Source organism: Sus scrofa, chromosome 13 (genome assembly GCF_054392235.1).
Source record: "Sus scrofa isolate SSC_HxYL_T2T_F1_AM1 chromosome 13, Sscrofa_HxYL_maternal_Yorkshire_Landrace_v2.0, whole genome shotgun sequence".
NCBI lineage: Eukaryota > Metazoa > Chordata > Mammalia > Artiodactyla > Suidae > Sus > Sus scrofa.
The window spans coordinates 54,244,870-54,267,032 of NC_139395.1; the positions used below are offsets into that span (position 1 = coordinate 54,244,870).

Here is a 22,163-nt window from a genome sequence, read left to right on the forward strand (position 1 = left end):
CAAACGCATACATACCTTGGGGGCAGTTTATTTTATTACAGCTTTTCACCCCTGATCTGACTTTAGAAAAATATAGTGTCAAAATGGTATTTTATCAAAGAAAACTAAATTTTTTAAGTTGCTCCCTACTGTTACACATGACAACAACACATATTTTATTTCCAATTCAAACAATTAATAAACTCACTGGGATCTGCATTATTATTCACAGCAAGTTATGTAGGCCAATCAACTTTCCTAAACAAGAAATTCCATTTCAAACATCTTCAAGACTCAAGAAAAACACATACCATTACATGTTTTATAATTTTATTAGGAATAATTCCAAATGGGTTATGAAGAAAACTTATTCATTGAGTTGGATGAGTTTTCCAAAAACTCTTAATGAAGATATGTTTATCAATAAACAGTAAAACATCAGCAGAACTATCATATACTGGGCAAAAAGGCTGATACCAAAAGCAACATGCAACATAAAAAAGATACAATATAAAGAAAGACAATCTGCTGAGTATTAAAAATCATCTCAATAAGAACTCTTTGCAACTAGCATAAGACTAATTAGCTATCAAATCCAAACCACACCAAGGTAAGCTTGGCTGATGGAAGCCAGGAGTCAATAATGAGGGGAAAATATAAGTTCCTCAGTGCAAGAGATCTGAATAGTGTTTTGGAGCATTCCCTGGCTTGTACAAGCAGTATTAAAAAATCTTTTTGGCAAGGGAGAAAAATAAATACAAATGGAATGCTACATTTTTCTTAAATCAGCAGACTGTCCCAGGAATGATAAAGGTATCAGTAAAGTAGCAAGGGGATAACTTTAAAACATTATTTGTTGTGGGCTCAAAAAAACATTCAAAATGGATTTATTTAAAGGTGTCACACTATGTCCAGGCATTTAGGCTTAAGGGAAGTAAAATTAAGAGGACACTTTTTTCCCAAGTTAAGGAGAATTTCTTTAAAACCAAGCATACTTTGCTTAACAGCAACATTATACTTGGTAAACAATAATTGGCAACAAAATAAGTTTAAACATTGTAATATTCTGCCCAAACCAGTCCCAGATACTCTTTAATAACCAAGATGCAAACTAATTTTGTTGTAACAAGCCTAGACCAATTCTATCAAACATGTCCTTGGTTAGACATCCAGTTTCATTTAACGTTTTGAAAGCTCATTTGACAGCCAGTCAAGTCCCTCATACAGACCAGTTCCTTGTGTAGCACAAGTGGCTTGAACATACCACTGTAAAGAGAGGACAAGAAAACACTTGATTAACATAAGACTATGCATAACCAGTATTTAAAATTTCTTACTCAGAAAATTATCTTTCAGGGATATTACTTAGGCAGGAGGTACCATAAATGCATATGAAAAAAAGGAAACAATACATAAAGCCATGGGAATAAAGTTGTAAATGTGTTAAAGTATTATATCTTTCAAGTGATCAAATACATATTTAATGATCTCAATAACTGTATAGATTGGGACTATTCTCCTACCTCTTGCTTCTCAAAAAACTCCTCTTATATTTAAAGCCACTGCTACCAGAGTTCCCATCATGGCTCAGCAGTAACGAACCTGGCTAGTATCCATGAGGACGAGGGTTCAACCCCTGGCCTCACTCAGTGGATTAAATATCCAGCATTACCGTGGGCTTTGTGGTGTGGGTCACAGAAGTGCCTCGGATCTGGTGTTGCTGTGGCGTAGGCTGTCAGCTACAGCTCTGATATGACCCGTAGCCTAGGAACCTCTGTATGCCACCGGTATGGCCCTAAAAAAGCAAAAAAAAAAAAAAAAAAGGCTAGCTATTGCTATCCAATTCACTACATTTAACCAACTATCTGCTAATTAATCTGAAAAAGAACATTCATGAGAAGATGAGTAACTAATAAACTACTCACCTGGTCCTTATAACCATCTTGTTTCTCATAAAATTAAGTTCAGAGTATAAGAGACAAAATTTTGAAAGAGCAGAGATTGCTGGTATTTTAGAGGCAAGCTTTTCTGGAAAGTTTCACTATCTTCAGTGTCAAGCACCCCCAAAATTTCTACTCTCTATACAGTTATTGCCACATCACAGTATTTGCCTTGTTGACAAGGTAATAAAAAAACTATTGTGAAGCACAAGCCACAGTACTAGTTTATGATACCATCTTTAAATATGGAAACAGTATAACTGTATTTTGCCAATATTTAAATACTGATCTAAAAAGATAAGCTATTAGAGAGCAAGCAAATATTGTTTTAAGTTTTAAATTCAAAACTTTTTTACTATCATTATAGGTCTCCACAAGCTTTTGGTGTGAACACACAAAGAGTACAAAATATTACCTAAAATATAGCTGTTAAATATTGATTTGTTTGTTTGTTTGCTTTTTAAGACCGCACCTGCAACATATGTGAGTTCCAGGCTAGGGGGTCAAATAGGAACTACAGGTGCCAGCCTATGCCACAGCCACAGCAATGGTGGATCTAAGCCGTATCTGAGACCTACACCACAGCTCATGGCAACACCAGATCCTTAACCCACTGAGCAAGGCCAGGGATTGAACCCATAATCCCATGGTTACTAGTCAGTGAAATTTTTAATAAGAAAGCCAAATTATAAAATATTTGCTGCAGTTATATACATAAAATTTAAATTAAAAATATCAATAATCTTTAATATTACAATTCTCATACAGCACAATTTTCTACATTTTTATCCATACTAATCATTTTGAGGATAAAGTTAACAAAAGTCAAATGAAATAAAGATACTTAAAACCTTTGGATCCTTGAAGGATACATATTAAAAAGTTTTAAAAATGGAGAAGATACCAACATACTTGAAAGGTGAACACAACATTTACAAAGGTTTGAAATTAAGTCTGAAAGAGCTCATGTTTACATAAGCAAAACTCCATTATTATAGTTTTTTAAATGATGTGCTCCTTAACTCTTTCAAAGGGGACAATTAACAAATGTTTAAATTAAATACTACTTTAAACAATTATTCTAATAATTCTAATAGACAGCAGGTTAATATGAACCTCCAAATACTTACTGTTCTGTTACGAAGAGACTGAAGACCTAATTTATCTGTCATTTCGCTAATGGCCATAGCATTTGGCAAATCCTGTTTGTTTGCAAAAAGCAGCAACACTGCATCTTGCAACTCATCTTCCTGAAGCTGCAAATAAAAGCCAAGACTTTAACAACTACCAAGCTGCAATTCAATTATTTTAACACACTAGGTAGACTACTCTTTTCCTATATATATGCAATTTATTCAACATTAAATACATTATTAAATATCAAACCAATAGTACACCTTCAAGTAAAGCAAAACTGTTTTTCAAGCCAATCATCGACACACTGTTAAGGTAAATCAGCCTTCATGATCATTCATGGAGCGTCAGGACTGGCAAGGATAAGAAACATACATGGGAATAAACATTTATGGCAGAACAGTATGGTACTTAGTAGTAAACGTATTTAGATGATGACTCTTTTTGGACCTTTTCCTTTCCAGACAGCTGGACCAAGAAACAGTGGAGTAACAATAGTGATTAAGGCATTAGAAGTATCACGAAAAATTCAAGAATAGCATCAAGAGCAGAAGCTGCTAAGAATGAAATACTAAAACATGACACAACACTAGGAAACTTATGCTACGTGAAAAGTGACAAAATTTAAAAAGGTAACAAAAGACCATACATTGTTTGAGTCCACTTAAATCAATGTCCAGAACAGGCAAATGTATAGTGAATTAGTGGCTGTCAACTGGGAGTGTGGGGAGTGGAGTGGGTGGAAGGAATGGAGAACATATGCTAATAGTTTTAAGATTTCTTTTTGGAGGTGATGAAAATGTTCTAAAATTCAATTGTGGTAATGACTGTACAATTTTGTATACTAGAAACCAGTGACTTGTACATTTCAAATGAGTGAAGTCACAGTATGTGAATTATATCTCAATAGTTATTTACAAAAAAAGAGCAGAATAAAGGGGAAATATTTAACTGAGAAGAAAAAACACTCATTACATATACACTGGCACAATGGTTTTACAAACTCTAGTCTTAGGAGCAATAAATGAGAATACTCCAGTAAACATATTATGACTACAAATATGAAACCATGACAAGGTTCCTCTAGCAAAGTTCCTCAACAATTTCCCCCCCCCCAGTATTTTTATCAATATATGAAAATATTAATCCAATATATGGCAAGGCCAAAATGACACAATCAACCAAAATGCCACATCCCTTAGGTGGAATTTTTTATCATGGTTGCCATTACAAAACATTTTGAAGTATGTATTACAGGTATGATATAGAAAAAAACTGAACCCAATGACACTGAGAACAAGGGATTTGAACCAGGATTCCTAGGTCAAAAAAGCTTCAAAACTAGAGATTTTATTTCTAGAAAATAAGACTAGACTAAAGCAGACATCCTCGACCAGAGATGTGCATCAAAATCGTTCACAGAGCATTCTACAAAGTGGGCCTTTCTCCTAACTTACTGAAGTAGCTAGCTACTCTTCCATGAGTTTTTTAAAAAGTTCTATAGATTTTTATGTGCAATCTTAATAACCTATGGTGATAGTTCCTCAAGGTTCTTCTAGTTCTAAAAAGTTCATTTTTGTAATCAAATTACAGTTCAAATGTACTAACCACTAACACTACCGCTATCACCCAGAGAAACACATCTTAGAAATGGTAAATTTTTAAAACATTCTCACCATCTTCTGCAGCTCATCTGCTCCTTCCTGGATTCTTTCACGATCATTGCTATCTACCACAAAAATAAGACCCTAAAGAAAAATTGTTTAAATAAATTATAAGTTAAATTTAAAGCACACACTAAATATGAAACCTAAGTATATAGGCAGCAAAACAATACCCAGAGTTAAATACTAGGAAGAAAAAGTCTTATTAAAAAAAAAGAAAGGAAGAAAATAACAGGACATTAAAAACTAAAAACAGATTTGAGCACTATTTGTGATTAACTTAACAATGTTATTTCAAGAATAAATTTTAATTTAATCCCTTTCCTTTGCTTTTTAATGTTGTAAGTGCAGTTAAACAGAAGCAATAAAACACTACTAGGTGTGCACAAAAGGAAAAAGAACAAGAGCTCCCTTGTGGCTCAGTGGGTTAAGGATCCAATGTTGTCAGTGCAATGGCTTGGATCACTGCTATGGCATGGGTTTGATCCTTGGCCTGGTAACGTCCACATTCCTCAGGCAAGACCAAAAAAAAATAAAAAACCATCTGGGGAGTTTTAAAAATCTTAATGTGCTAACCATAACTCCTAGCCACTTGAACTAGAATCTCTTGAGGATATAAACTAGGCATCAGTAGTGTTTCTCAAGTTTAATGTGTGCGTGTGAATCACCTGGGTATTTGTTAAAACACCGATAATTCAGTGGGGTCTCGCTGAGTAAGACCTGTGATACTTCATTTCTAGCAAAGTTCACAGGTAGTGGTGCCAATTCTGCTGGTTTGGGAGTTCTGAAGCACTGCTGACATTTTGGGCTGGTTGATTCTTTGTTAGGGAATGAGCGGAGGGCTCTCCTTTGCACTATAGGATGTTCAGCAACTAGTTGCCAGTAGTAGTCCCACCCTCACCCAATGCAGATGCAGTTACAACAATCAAAAATGTCTTCAAGTATTATAAAATACTTTCTGGAGACAAAACTGATCCCTCTTGAGAACCACTGCTCTAGTCTAACTCTTACATAAGAGGAAACCGAAGCTTGGAATGACTTTAAGACTGTAGAGCCAGTTCTTGTTTCACATTTCTATTTAACTTGGTTCCAACTCTGTGATATTTTCTACTACGATGAGAGGTTTTTCAACAATTTTTTTGGCATGCAGAAGGTCCTGGGCCAGGGATGGAACCCAAGATGTAGCAGCTGCACTGACAATGCCAGATCTTAACCTGCTGTGTCAGACAAGAACTCCATTGCATCGGTTTTTGTTTACTACTGGAATTGATAAAAAAATTTTTCTAGGAGTTCCCGTGGTGGCGCAGTGGTTAACGAATCCGACTAGGAACCATGGGGTTGCGGGTTCGATCCCTGCTCTTGCTCAGTGGGTTAAAGATCCGGCGTTGCCGTGAGCTGTGGTGTAGGTCGCAGACACGGCTCGGATCCCGCGTTGCTGTGGCTCTGGCGTAGGCTGGTGGCTATGGCTCCGATTGGGCCCCTAGCCTGGGAACCTCCATGTGCCGCGGGAGCGGCCCAAGAAATGGCAGAAAGACAAAAAATAAATAAATAAATAAATAAAAGATTACTAAAAAAAAAAAAAAAAAAAAATTTCTAAATGTGTGATGTTATATAAGCACTTTGTATGTTTAAGATGTGTGGATGTCATTCCTGGTCTCCAGCCCCACAACTTGCATACAATACTGTATACAAGTGAGACTGTATACAACATTGTATACAACACTGTATACAATTGTACAACTTGTATACAAATTGTATACAACATTGAGTATCAACTTGCATACAACACTGTATAGGAGTGAGATTTACTAGGGAGTTCCCATCGTGGCAGAGTGGTTAATGAATCCAACTAGGAACCGTGAAGTTGTGGGTTTGATCCCTGGCCTTGCTCAGTGGGTTAAGGAGCCAGTGTTGCCATGAGCTGTGGTGTAGGTTGCAGACGTGGCTAGAGTCCCAAGTTGCTGTGGCTCTGGCGTAGGCCGGGGGCTACAGCTCCAATTAGACTCCTAGCCTGGGAATCTCCATATGCAGCAGGAGTGGCCCTAGAAAAGGCAAAAAAAAAGAAAAAGAAAAAAAAAGTGACATTTACTACCACCGGGTGGCAGTGAATATCTTAGGTGAGTAGCTGGAACAACTAGGTTTAAACAGCATGTCATGTTATTTATTTAGTTAGTTAGTTATTTAGTTATCTAGCATACTTTTTTAAAAATTAAAATATTCATGTTCAGTAATATGGCTGTGATTAGAAAAGATGTTTTGATATGAGTTACATGTTCTCCAAACCTTCATTATAGAAATTTTCAAACATACGCAAACGTAGAGAGAATAGCGTAATAAACCCACATATCTATTATCCAACTTCAGTAATTAGGATATGGCCAACTGTTGAATTGGTACTCCTTTATATTTCACCTTTTAGATTATTTTAAATTAAGTCAAAGGCATTTCATTTAGAGAATGTGCTTTTGAAAAAAACTTACGTATGAAGTAAAACTTTGCTAATCCTAAGCCTTGTAATTCTTGACCAATATCAAGAATTGGCTTATCCCTAGACTTCTTTAGAATGCTTTGTAATTTACTTTAACTTGCAACTTGACCCATTCCTGGCCACCATGGACCACCTTAGAATCAAAAGTCCAAGTACTTCTTTCTAGGGACCTCAAGGCTGCCAGAGAAAGCATTATGGTTACCTGAGGTAATCACAGCTAAGCTCTTTTCCAGCATTCTCTTTGACTTTATTTTTTACTTATTTTATTTTTTTGCTTTTTAGGGCTGCACCTGCGGCACATGAAGTTTCCAGGCTAGGGGTCCAGAGCTGCAGCTGCCGGCCTACACGACAGCCACAGCAACGCCAGATACAAGCTGCATCTGCAACCTACACTGATCAGTTCTTTTAGCTATAATATTTAAAAGAAACTAGAGAGTTCCCTGGTGGTCTAATGGTTAGGACTCGGCACTTTCACTGTTGCAGCCAGGTCTGGGAACTGAGATCCCACATCAAGCCTCTGCCCACTCACTGAGGCCAAAAAAAAAAAAAGAAAAAAAAAAAAAAGAAAAAAGAAAAGAAACTTTTATTAACAATCTGGGACAGTGTTTATTGTAGTAAATTTCTCTTCCTTCATTATAGAATTTGAGTTATTTTCCCGTTTCTAAACAAGTAAGTATAGTAGCCAGACTTACCTTTAGAATCTTAGCTTTTCTACACTCTTGATTCTGTGATGTCCCAGGAAGTAAATAACTTAGAATTTATTTCTAAAATAATCCTCCCTCTTAATAATGTTACTTTAGGACTGGTAGTGTTATTTACATTTTAAAACAATAAAAATGGATTGCTAGTAGTCCATATACAATTACATCCCTTTTTGAGGTATTACCTCTCTTAGAGAAGTAGGTTCTAAAAAGGAGTAGCTTTGGGGATAGGAGGGAAAGGAGAAGACATTTATTAAATACCTGTGGTATGCCAAACACAGTGCTAGATTCTTTTATACCATATGATTACATTTAATCTTTAATAGGCTTATATAGTTGGTGGTATCTTATTTCTATAGAAGAGGCATGGTCAAGGATTAGATAATTTATATAACTAATAAGTAGTGCTGAGATTTGAATTTGCTCTCTGTCCGCTAAAGCACCAAATTTTTTATCAAAGAGTAGGACACTGAAAATGATTTCCAATACAGATAAAGGAAACGGGGATGAATCTGCTACATCAAAAGAAATGTCATTTAATGACCATTGTCTAAAATAATTATTCAGTACCCTGGCAAGCTCAGTGCTATGGCTATACTGAGGAATTAATCCCTCAGTGGATTTAATCTGGCTACCTACACAAATAACTGGTAGCACAAGACAGTTTGTGATAAAGTGACAAATGATTAAAAATACTTTAGGGGTCAGGGTTGTGGGAAGAAGAATACTTCAGTATGTATACTAAAAAATGTATTTTAGTATAATAAGAATATAACAAAGCTATAAAATTAATCTGCCCTCTCTCCAGTTGAAAGTTTTATACCTTCCTATTTGAAAGTTTTTGGAAAATTCTTACTTCGACTAATTCCTTCCCAATTTCAGAGTTCCTGTCATGGCTCAGCAGAAACAAATCTGACTAGGAACCATGAGGTTGCAGGTTCGATCCCTGGCCTCACTCAGTGGGTTAAGGAGCCAGTGGTGCCGTGAGCTGTGGTGTAGGTTGCAGACATGGCTAGGATCCCGAGTTGCTGTGGCTCTGGCGTAGGCCGGTGGCTATAGCTCCAATTAGACCCCTAGCCTGGGAACCTCCATATGCTGAGGGTGCAGCCCTAAAAAAACAAACAAACAAACAGAAAATCCTTCCCAATTCCTTTTCTTTTGTAGCATAGAATTCTAATATTTGAATATCTTTAAGAATGGTTTCTACTTTCCTTTTTGTTAAGACTCTCTTATTTGATCAAGTCACCCTTGAATTTTTCTTGATATATTTTGCTTGAGACTTCCTCCCCCTTGATTCTAGAGTTAACACTGTGGAGCACAGCTCTCTTTTCCTGATGAACCATACAAAAACTATTGTAGTGCACATCTTCCTTTTTTTACTTACATTTTGTGCATGTCTTTGAACAAGCTATTTCAGTAAACACATTCATGAATCTTTAAGGATCTGTAGATTGCTCTTTTTTTTTTTGGCCTTGTCCAAGGAATATGGGAACTCCCAGGCCAGGGATCGAACCCATGTCACAGCAGTGACCCACAGGACCAAATTCTTAACTTGCTGCTCCACTAGAGAACTCCACTCCCCAAGTGATTTTAATGTGAAGCCAAATTTAAGAATTCCTGCTCTACAGGATCACGAACATCTCTTTCTTTCCAGTGTTATACATACTACATAATATAAAAATATCTTACAGATCAGATCAACAGAGCAGATCTACTTTAACATATTTTTTCTTAATGTATTCTGATAAATTAACACTTAACTGGGCTAAATGAGGGTCTATTAATTGTATTACATTCATTAAAAATGACAGTGACACAAAAGTATACAAATCATTCTTTCTAACCTAAGAATGAAACCAATAGAACTATTGAGGAGACATCTAATTCAATCTTAAGAACCAAATATTACTATCTTCAAAATATTACTATGATGACCATGTAACTCTTCCACCCTAAGTAATTTAGTCTACAGAAGCATGAATAGGAGAGTTCACTGAAGAACATGGAAGTAATGATAAGAAGAATGCCAACTCAGAGTAAACACCAATATTCAAGTAAACAGTATATATTAACATAAACTTTACAGAGTATGAAACATATAAAAAAAAGTTATAAAAACGTACAGCATTCCTTACTTACCTGGGTATTTTGGAAGTAATGCCTCCAGAGAGGCCTAATTTTATCTTGACCACCAACATCCCATACTGTGAAACAAATGTTCTTATATTCTACTGTTTCCACATTAAAACCTACAGAGAGAAAAAGAGGAAGATCACTGTGTATAATGTCATTCAGAAAATAAACACTTTTTTTGTGGAATTCTCCCAGAATTGCTTTGTCAAAGTCTTAACAGACAATCAATTTAAAACCCTAAGAAAGTTACAATGATGGATATATATCATTGTACATTTGTCTAGTCCTTAGAACGTACAACAACCCTAAGGTATATGGACTTTGTGTGATTATGATGAGTCAATATAGGTTCAATATAGGTTCATCAATAGAGCGATATTGATAATGGAGGACGCTATACGGGGTGGGGGAGAGGGGAGATAAGGAAAAATCTTTGCAGGTTCCTCTCAATTTTTCGGTGAACCAAAAACTACCGTTAAAAGATAGTCTTAAAACAAAAAAGCTTCAAAATTAAACTTGATTCAATTTCACTTTATAATATATTATTAGGACATAAAGTCATCTGTAAACTTTCTTACCAATGGTAGGAATGGTGGTGACTATCTCCCCTAACTTCAGTTTATACAGAATGGTCGTCTTGCCAGCAGCATCCAATCCAACTAGAAAAAGACATTATAGATTTTAAATCTAGACCAAAAGCATACACTAAGAAACAATTTTACAACAAATTTTAGTTTGAAAGCAAAAGGTGACTGGTCAAGGCACAAATGAGAAATGAAATCACCTCACTTCTGATTCCCAAAGGCAACACTTCCTACAAAAGCCTTTCCACTTTTCTTTCTAGACCTGGAGAGACAGCATGTAGTAGTTATGAGAAAAGAGTATCTAGCTAACTCATACTCTAATCTCTAGATTTGCTTTGCTGTAAAATGGTTGATTCACTTTATACAAATCACTTCAGGAAACTGAGGCCAAAGAAATTAGCTATAAAATAAAGGGACCAGATCAGGAAATATAAGATCTCTTCCAATTTAAGTCCTTATTAATTCTATGAACTACTACCATTTTTTTTGGCCACGTCCATGGCATGTGGACGCTCCTGGGCTAGGGGATCAAACCTACATCAGAGTAGTGACACGAGCCCTTGCAGTGACAAGGCGAGATCCTTAACCTACTGCACCACAAGGGAACTCCACTACCATTTTGTTTTGTTTTTTTCAGCCACACCTGCAACATGCAGAAGTTCCCAGCCAGTGATAGAACCCACATCATACCAGAGACAATGCAGGATCTTTAAGCTGATGTGCCACAAGGCAACTCCTGAACTACTACCATTTTTAAAAAACATAAATTAGAAGCTGAATCAGAGAACACACAAAAACAAATGAATAAAGAATTATCTTTAATATTCATAAATTCAGTTTCCTCTTATATAACAAGCAAATTTTAAGCAATTAGATCTTGATGCGAGTGGAAAATACAATTTTATACACACACACACACATATATATAAAACTATGTCCTTCTCTCCTTAAATTATAGGAGGAGTTCCCACTGTGCCAGAGCATGTTAAGGATCTAACATTGCCACAGCTGTCACACAGGCTGCAGTTGCAGCTCAGATATGATCCCTGGCCCAGGAAGTTCTATATGCCACAGGTACAGGAGTGGCATATAAAAGAGGAAGATGAAGTCAATTTTATCCCTACCTAACTCCATTTCAACATCAAATGTGCAGAAATGAGAACAAAAGACTTTAATTTGGGTTGTAAAAATGGCCCTATTGGAGTTCCCTTGTGGTACAGTGGGTTAAGGACCTGCTGTTAAAACCACTGGAGCAGCTATGGTGCAGGTTCGATCCCTGGCCTGGGAACTTCCACCTGCCATGGGTGCAGCCATAAAAAAAAAAAAAAAAAAAAGGAGTTCCCCCTTCACGGCACAGAGGAAATGAATCCAACTAGGAACCATGAGATTGCAGCTTTGATCCCTGGCCTTGCTCAGTGGGTTAAGGATCCGGCATTGCTGTCAGCTGTGGTGTAGGCTGCAAATGTGGCTCGGATCTATTGGATCTGGCGTTGCTATGACTATGGTGTAGGCCAGCAGCTGTAGCTCTGATTCGACCCCTAGCCTGGGAACCTCCATATGCTGCAGGTGCAGCTCTAAAAACAAAAAGACAAAAAAATAATAATAATAATAATAAAAAAGGCTCTATCACACTCATCTCCATTATAAGTAATGCTCAAATTATTAAATACTTTGAAGAGTTCTCTTGTGACTGGGAAGGTTAAGGATCCAGTGTTGCCACTGCAGTGGCTGTTGTCACTGCTGTGGTGCAAAGGTTTGGTCCCTGGCCCAGGAACTTCCTCATGCCACAGGGGGGAAGAAAAAAGCCCTTTGAGATAGGCAGATATAAGCAGAGAAGAATGTGCTTGTTTCTGGGGGGGGGGGGGAATCCATACTATTACTGTAGTGATAACAGAAAGCAAATTAAATGTTTAAGTATGAGTCTCTGAAAACCTGAATACTCTACATTGTTTGCTAAAGCCTTCGTAAATGGAAGGTTCAATATCTAATAACCTCACTGGATGTACTATTGTTCTAAGGATATCACAGTTGGCCATCCTAGATTTATGCTATCACAGATTTTGAAATCACTCAACTGAATGTTGACTTAGGCAAGGATAGCCTTTTTCAGTATTTAAGAGTGTAACTTGCACACAAAACCCATAAAATTAAGTTTTAAAAAAATACAGAAATCACCTCACTTACCTAATTCACTTTCCTTACAAGTAGTTTTTTTTGTTTGTTTGTTTTTGTTTTTTGGTTTTTTTTGCCATTTCTCTTGCGGCGGCATATGGCGGTTCCCAGGCTAGGGGTCCAATCGGAGCTGTAGCCACTGGCCTACACCAGAGCCACAGCAACGCGGGATCCGAGCCGAGTCTGCAACCTACATCACAGCTCACGGCAACGCCGGATCGTTAACCCACTGAGCAAGGGCAGGGACCGAACCCGCAACCTCATGGTTCCTAGTCGGATTCGTTAACCACTGCGCTACGACGGGAACTCCCCCTTACAAGTAGTTTTAACTTTTATCTCTTAGTCCAAAGTAGAACCAAAGGCTACAGTAGGCTATTCAAACTCCTATTCACATAACAATCCTTTCTACTGTGTATCCTACAAAGCATAGCCTTAAGATCTCTCTAGAGACTGAGGATCCTCTAATCAAATTCTGTTCCTCACTTCTTTATACTGAGTTTGTTTATTCTGTCCAAAATACTGTAACACTTACTACTCACAGTAAGCAGCCCAAAGTCCTCACTCATGGGCATAAGGAAAATCAACTGTTAATAAGAACTGTTTTATTTTTAAAGTATGGAACAGTATCAAAAAGATCAAGAATCATAACTCTACAAAATACACAAAGAAGGGAGTTCCTGCTGTGACACAGTGGGTTAAGGATCCTGAAATGTCACTAAAGCAGCTTGGGTTGCTGCTGTGCGGCAGGTTCAATCCCTGGCCAGGAACTTCACATGCCACAGGCACGGTCAAAAACAAACAAAAAGAAACACCTGAGTTAAGTTTTGAGAACTACACAAGTCCTCAATGATAATCCAACTGGACTTCATACCTCAATTTTTAAAACAATGTAAATCCAAACACATTGACATGGAATAGAAGAAATCCAGGACAAACTGTGATTATGTAACTATTTTAAGTCATGCAAAAGCATCTAGGTAATCCAACTTTTCTTTAAATAAATGTTTTATACCTACTGGTATGCAGGTATAAAACTTTAACTTAATATTTAGTATTTATTATTTAATAATTAACTGAATTGATTAAATTATCTTCATTATAAACTAAATATTAGCATTTACTGGTTAGTAATTAATTTCTTTAATATTTAACACTTAATATTCTTCCACTTTACAATTTTAAAATTTAGAGGGGGGAACAGCCACGTCCACAGGATATGAAAGTTCCCGGGGTAGGGATCAAACCCACACCACAGCAGTTAGAACTCCAGTACATTTTTTAATACAGGAAATCTAAAACTTGGGAAATTATTTTCTTTTTAATGAAAGCAATACGTATTTGTTGTAATAAAAAAATTCTAACCGAAGTTTAGTTGTGGCTCAGTGGGTTAAGCATCGGGTGGTGTCACGGCGGTGGCCTGGGCTGCTGCCATGATGCAGCTTGGATTCCTGGCCCAGGAACCTTCATACCTGGGGGGTGTGGCCAAGAAAAAAAAAGTCGAACTAGTGGAGACCCAGCAAGATGACTGCTCAAGAACCTTAATGTTTTATATACTTATTTTTATTGAAAAAAAATAAAGTATTTACAAAAATGATGCAATAATAAAGTTTTTAAGCATCCATACGTTATTTTTAAGATTTTTACTTATATTTTTAAAACTTTAAGAAAACAGTTAAATGGCTCACAGCCACATACAAGATTCTAAAATTACAAAAACATCTTTTGAGTTTCACCCAAAAGTATATAAATGCAAACCAATACTTTTCTTAAAAAAGGTATTTCTGTGAGAATTAAGATGCACGAATTAGTGCATCACCTAACTCATTATATGGTTATTTACTCAAAAATATGTTGGTCTAACAATTTTGTGCCACTTTAGTGATTTCTTAAGTATGTATTTCCTTAATGTTGCAATATTTGGCAATGAGATTTCTCCACAAAATGGAACCATAACCAATTCTCAACTAGCCAAGATAAGACTCTAATCTGTACAGTCCAGTAATGCCTTCCCTCCCTCTCACTCTCATAAACAAGTCTCTGTTCCGAAAGATATACTGGAATTACCTGTTCTCCTTGACAAGACATGCACTTTGACCAAAATATTAAAAGCAACAAAACTTCCCCCAAAATCTTTGCCAATCATTAAGAAGTATGTCTACTAAATTATAGCAGCAAGAAATACTTATATTTTAAGTTAAAGAAGCTAGATTCTAATTATCTCAACTTGAAGAAAAAAGCATACTTTCAGCAGATAAAGTTTCAGATAGGATATTTTCCTTCTTCACATTTTTGTTTATCTTTCAAATTTTCTACAAGGAAGGTTGAAATACAACTGCATAATAACTTTAATTAAAAACTGAATGCTTGTTGTGCTTCAAGCACAATATGGGGTGATTCCATACTGTTTTAAATTCAACCCTCAGTAACTCTTCATTTTTGAGATGCAAAATCTGAGGTTCAGAAATGTCCCCAGAATCACAGGAGTAGCAAAATAAGATAATATTAAAACCCTAGATCTTTTTGAGAAATTAGACCCCTCATACATAGCTGTGGGGATGTAAAATGGCACAGCTGCTTTGAAAATGTCTGTCAGTTCCACAATATGTTAAACATAGTTAACGATAATCTGACAACAATTCCATTCCTAGGTTATTTACACAGGAGAATTAAAAACATATGCCCATACAAAAACTTTTCATGAATGTTCATAGCAGCATAATTCATAAGAGCCAAAAACTGTTAACAATTACATTTCTATCAATTGATGAATGATAAACAAAATGTGATATACATCCATACAATGAAATTACTATTCAGCCATAAAAAAGAATGAAGTACTGATACAGGCTATAACATAGATCAAACTTGAAAACAGGCTAAATGAAGAAACCAGACACTAACCGCCACACACTGTATGATTCTATTGTATGAAATATCCTGAATAAACACGCCAATAGAAAACAGAAAGCAGAAAAGTGGTTGCAAGAGGGAGGGTGAGCAGGGGAGTGAGTGCTAATGTGCGAGTGGTTTCTTTCTGGGCTGATGAAAGTATTTTTGAATTAAGATAGTGGTAATAGTTACAGGACTTTGTGAAGACACAAAAACCACTGAATTGTACACTTTAAAGAAATGAATCATGTGAATTACATCTCAGTTTTTTTTAGTTAAAAAAAACACACACAAAATAAATCCTAGGTCTGATGTCTGAGCTCTCAAATAATCTGCCCATAGGTTTTTCTGGTAGACACACAGTATCCTTATATTTTAGCTAATTTCTCAGAGGTTTGACCAACAAAACTTAAAAGACACTACTAGGTATATAGCAAAATTATAATGACATTGGGTTTTGCTTTTACCCAAAAGATCAGGAATATCTGCACTTTGATCAATGTGTTAATTAGTAGCAAATTATCAGTCTTTGTTAGTCTTACTTCATAATAATGCTAGAGTGCACACTTAAAAGAGTGGCTGTACCAACTTCCAATGGCATGAAGCTAGGGATTTTTGCTTTGTCTATTGTTTCCCTCTATCACATAACTAATCAGAAAAACCCCCTCCCCTTTTTAAAAAAGGCTGGCGATTATGTTTTCAATTAATGACCTGAGAAAATGGTCACAATAAAGCAAATCGAAAAGAACACAAAGCTATATATCACGAGGACAACTTTTGGAGAAACAAAAACCTCCTCTTAAAGGCTGAGAGTAAATATAACAAATATTAATAGTGGAATGGTGGAATTGTAAGTAATTATCACTCTATTCTTTTTCATGTTTTCTAAATTTAACAGAAAGGACATATTATGTTTAGAATCAAGGCCAAAAATTTAAAATACGTAATATGTGCATTTATAAAATATGCTAGGGAAAGAGTATGAAACACTACTCACTTTAAAATATTGTGAATTTGGAGTTCCCGTCGTGGGTCAGTGGGTTAATGAACCCGGTTAGTATCCATGAGGACGGGTTCAATCCCTGGCCTTGCTCAGTGGGTTAAGGATCTGGCATTGCCATGAGCTGTGGTGGAAGTCAAACATGCGGCTCAGATCAGTGTTGCTGTGACTATGGTGTAGGCCAGCAGCAACAGCTCTGATTTGACCCCTAGCCTGGAACCCTCCACATGCCGCCAGGGCAGCCGTAAAAACAAAAAGACCAAAACAAAAACAAAAACAAACAAACAAAAAAAAAAACAGACACACACACACAGTTAATTTTTTTTTTCAAATTGGCGAAGGATCCTTCCTCCTGAACCTCTCTGGTCCCAAAAAGCCACAGTCACATGTAAAACAACACAAAACTACACTGGTATTAGCAATCTTTTAGAAAGCAATACTTTTTAAGCTTTTCAACAAGCAAACCTGCAAGTTCAAAGAGAGAATGAGTAATTCCTCTACAGAACATACTGTTTTCAAAAATAAACAAAATCTGGGGAGTCATTTACTAAAATTACATCTTATCATAGTCAAAATATGGAGATTAGACTTAAAACAGGACCATGAAGGGCTACATGAGAAATCTAAGGTGGAAACCAGCTGTCTTACAATTTAGGTTCAATAGTATCACTCACATGAGTGATTTCTTCTTTTTCAAAAACCTACAGGAGTTCCCATTTTGGCACAGCGGAGATGAATCCAACTAGTAACTATGAGGTTTCGGGTTCCTTCCCTAGCCTTGATCAGTGGATTGGAATCCAGCGTGAGCTGTGGTGTAGGTCACAGAGGTGGCTTGGGTCAGAGCTGCTGTGGCTGTGGCCAGCAGCTACAGCTCCAATTCGACCCCTAGGCCTGGGAACCTCCATATGCCACAGGTGCGGCCCCAAAAAGAAAAAAGGAGGGGAAAAAAAAAAAAAACCTACACAATTTCTATCAATCTATAGCTTAAATAATTTTAGACTCGATGGTTATCAACTTTTAATTTTTTAATTAGTTTACTATAAGCTGCAACTTCAAACACCTTTTTAAAATACTTAGATTTGGGAGACAGCATGTGTACGAATAAAATTTAAAGCTTATTCACAGTAATTTTGCAAATCAGACATTAACTAACTGCTGTCTTTCAAGAACACTTTAAAATGGTAAAACCTGAAAATGCCACAGACTCAAGAAGGTATGAAGTTTACATAAACCATAGAAAGAAAAAGGAAGACTACATGCCTGCCAAAGAAGATTAATATGGAAAAAACAGTCATTAATTGGTAATTCCAATATTTGGATGGGGCAGACACATTAAGAGTGATCAATTATTCATGCCATCATTTGTAAAGCTAGATACAAAAATCTAAGAATTATCAAACTTCCAAGTCACTTATTTCACTATCCATATACATATCCCCCATTGAGTTATACCGCACTTGATGAGTTCATAAAAGTTGACCTTGTGACTATTACATTTTTAATCAAGGAAATCTAATTATCCCAAATTCAAGTGCAAAACAAGAATGGCAAACCTGAGTAATATAACATTTAATATGAACGAATAATTTCAAATCATAATTTCTATTCCCTGCACAAATGCACAAAATTAAATACTTTCCTTGTTCCATTTTCTTTCAATCATTATTTCTGGGGGTAAGGGGGAGAAATGCTCCCCTAATATAGTAAACATAGGAAAATGTTTATAGCATTATTCTACCTTTCTTCTCCCTCTGAAACTTGCAGCCATCACAAAAGACTAAGACAATGAAAAACAGCAATTTATTTACAATAAATCTTAAGTAAAATATTACATACTACATTTCAAATACAACGCACTACAACTCCACGAACAGAACAGGCTGGAAATTCATTTATCACAGTTCAAAGTTCTCCCACTGACTTCAGAGCCTTTTTTAAACTGTCAATTTTCAATTACTTTTAAAGCTTAAATAATATGCTTGCATTCCTAAAATAATTGTCATTTTCATAAATGAAGTCTGACAAACTATGAGAGAGTAAACATTCTGAATTAATCTTTGTGAGTGAATCATCAACATTTGTTTTATGGATTTTGAAGCAGGAATAAGAGGAAAGTGAAAAAAGAACCAAATGTGCATACCCTCAATCTTCAAATACCTTGAAATATTACGGAACTTTGCTTTGGAAAACTTTCAAGTAAAACCTCCCAACTTCTCTAGAAAACAATCTAATAAACCAACAGATTTCAATGTTACAAGTTAGAGGGGCGCCTTATAGCATTATTCAGGTGCAAAAAGCTTAGCGGTGATGTAGAGACTACTCATAGTACTATGGGGAAGACGTTGCTTACATCACTCGACTAACAAGTCCCTTCTCCCTCAGCAGAGCAAAAATCGGACCCTAAAAAGCAATTTTTAAAAAGCCCGGTTTCCCTAAGAATTTTTTAAAACACCTTCGTAATTACTCTTTAACAAGGCGACCCTAAAATTAAGCGTCATTATGTTCACTTACTGAAAATGTGTTAGCACTTTAAAAGAATTTAGTTTCTAATTTATTTTCCATTAAATCTTCACCAGCTGGACAAAAATTACGTGGTCTGAAAATCAAAGAGAGTAAACCAAAGAGCGTGGCTAAAAGAAACATTCATGATAAACTCAATTTTCAGGAACATTAATAGGAAAAAAACAAAAACAAAAACAAAAACAAAAAAACGTGAAGCAGAATCCAGAGCGAAGCAAAGTTTAGCGAAGAGAGCGCAGAGGACTCCGGACTCTACTAAAACCTTGGGTGTTCGCTCGCCTGCCACTGCACTGGGGCTGGTCACTTCCTGCACCGGCCGGCTCCGGGCGACCGCTCGCTCACATACCAAAGGAGGGTGAAAAGTGTGTACACGGGGCAGAAAGAGGGAGGAGGAAGGCTAAACTGCTGCCCACACCCGGGGAAGAGCAGAATCAGATCGCATTCTCAGAATGGGCCTCGCCAATATCTTCCGGGCTCTGCGAGATTCGACAGTTCGCTAACCTCACATCTCCGCCCAATTCCGTCGGGCTTTCAGTAGGATCGAGAGAAAACTAAACCCGGGAGGAAACCTTGCCCGCGGCCCCTTTCCAGCCTCCCCGACAGATCGGGGCGACCGCCCATCCTTCGCCCCATTGTTCCCCCTTAAGAATTCTTCCCGACCCCCACCCCTCCCCCACTACAGCAGACGGGGAGAAAAAAACAGGCCCCAAGGCCGCCCAGAGCGTAGAGACCCGGCCGCCCCACCGAGGCCTGGCCTCATCCCTCAGGCCCTAACTCACCCATCAAAATGCGCATCTGCTTCTTGCCGAAGAGGCGGGAGAAGAGGGAGGAGATGGTGAGGCCCATGGCGGTAATGGCACTTGCAATGGGCAGGAGCAGAAGGGGCTTGGGGCGTCCCCGGGCCTTCTCCTTTCACGCTCCTGGCAAAGTCAGAGGGCGAAGAAGAGCTAAGGCAGAAAGAGCGCGGCAGGGACAGCTCGCTAGCCGGCGTGTCGGACGAAGCCCCGGGACAGAAATTAGCGGGGCAAGGACCTGCTCGACGACTGGCGGGGCAGCTCCGGCTCTGGCGTTAAATCTTCGCCTGTGCCACGTCACGCGGCAGCCGCGGCGACTTCGGCAGCGGCCCGGCCCCTCCAACGCGGACAGAATCGCGTCACCGCCGCCCCATCCCCCTGCGCTTCCGGTGCTACCCGAACCACTGCGCCTGCGCACGAAAGGGATTGGCCGTCTTCGCTGACGTGCGCCTCTGGCCAGCGTCAGCCCCCGGACGTGGCTCCTGGATCTAGGCGAGGCCTGTGAGCCACTGTGTACTGGGCGACAAATACAATCCCACAATGCCTCGCTTCGTCACTTCCAATCAGACTCGAGGAGAGACGTTTCTGTTTAGAGAAATGCATCCTGGAAGTTGTATTCCTTGATTCCGGAAAGGCGAGCTGTGCATTGTGGGTTAGGTAGTAAGCCTCCGTTCTTTTCGCCCTTTGGGCGTCTTTTTCTACGCAACGCGCTAAAGATTTCCTGGTGCCACGGAGGTACATATTTCACCCACGGGACCAGACACTTGCCCTAATGGAGGAGTGAAGACAGGCCCAGTTTTCCCAGAAGATAAGTTGTTAAAAGCCTGCCGCCAGGTCCCACTGACTCTACCTAATCCTAATCCTATGTCTAGAGGAGAGCTCCGAGACTTTTTTGTAGACTATTGCAGCTTTTAAAGAGGAGCCAATTTGAAGGGCTTGCTTTTTTTTTTAATCTTTCCTAGAACAAGCATGGAAGATTTATCCCTTATGTTGAGGAAGTGGAAAGACTCCTCAGTTCAAAAATATTTATGATCTTAGAAGTTCCCATTGTGGCTCAGCTGTAACGAGCTCAGGTAGTATCCATGAGGATGTAGGTTGGATCCCTGGCCTTGCTCAGTGGTCTGGCGTTGCCATGAGCTGCAGCGTTCGTTGCTGTGGCTGTGGCTGAGGCTCGCGGCTGCAGCTCCCATTTCCACCCCTAGCCTGGGAAGTTGCATATGCTGTGCGTGCAGCCCTCCAAATAAAAAAAAAGAAAAAAAAAAAAAAAGATCTTAATGTTTTCCAAAGTAAGGTATACAATTTGCAAAAAAAGATGTATAAAAGAGCAACCTCCCCACCTCCTATGGGTTTCTTCTATACTGTTGGTGCCGTTTAGTATTAAGTCATGCTCCCTATCTTTTTTTTTTATCATTATTATTATTATTTTGTAATTTTTTGGCTGGCCTAAGCAGGCATATGGAGTTACCAGGCCAGGGATCAGATCCCATTGTGCCACAGTGGGACCTCCTCACCAACCATTTAGATCTGGTTAGAGTTTAACTGCGTTGGAAAATACATTGTTGAGCTTCCAACTAGATAAATTACTCAGGCTTTAAAAAATCATAACCACTCTTCATAGTTAGGATTTCGCATTCAATATTACTGTTGACAACCCTCTTCCCTTTACCCCCTTGTGTGAAAACGGTAAACGGGCCAAACTCTAGTTTGTTTTTCTGTGTTGTTTGCAATGGACTTGGCACACCATGACTCTCAAATATGGTTGAATGATGGTGGGATAGATAAACAAACTGTAGTATCTCCATACTGTGCAGTATTCTCAGGAGTTTAGGATGATGTAGAACTGTAAATCTAATGAAAAGATCGCTAAGATACATTTACTGAAAAAGGCCAAATAATGACTAAGTACTGTAAGGAAAGGTAAAAATGTAGATTTTCCGTGTGTGTGTGTGTGTGTGTGTGTGTGTGTGTGTGTGTAAATGCAGAACAAGAGCTTTGAAGGAGAGTCTGTAATAATGATAGTGGTGTAACTGTCTAGCCTATGTGGAGGGAGGAGGGCACCTTCCCAGAGAGTGAGGGAACCTAGTTTGGAAGTGGTAGTCAAAAGACAGCTTTATTTTGGAGTTCCTGCTGTGGTGCAGTGGGTTAAGAATCTGACTGTAGCAGCT

The 22,163-nt window shown here is 38.0% G+C and overlaps 1 protein-coding gene across 4 annotated transcripts; it reads right to left on the reverse strand.

Annotated features, from left to right (window-relative positions):
* Positions 1–292: 292 nt before the first annotated feature.
* Positions 293–20,392, reverse strand: ARF4 (ADP ribosylation factor 4). Of its 4 annotated transcripts, none has more exons than XR_014822492.1 (6): positions 19,984–20,249; positions 10,618–10,698; positions 10,046–10,155; positions 4,730–4,801; positions 2,574–3,175; positions 293–1,620 (listed from the first exon to the last, which is right to left on the reverse strand). XR_014822492.1 is itself a non-coding variant. In NM_001048072.3 (6 exon segments), coding segments are annotated over 6 exon segments (543 nt in total). In that variant the 5' UTR covers positions 20,051–20,392; the 3' UTR covers positions 293–1,158.
* Between the last annotated feature and the right edge of the window lie 1,771 nt (positions 20,393–22,163).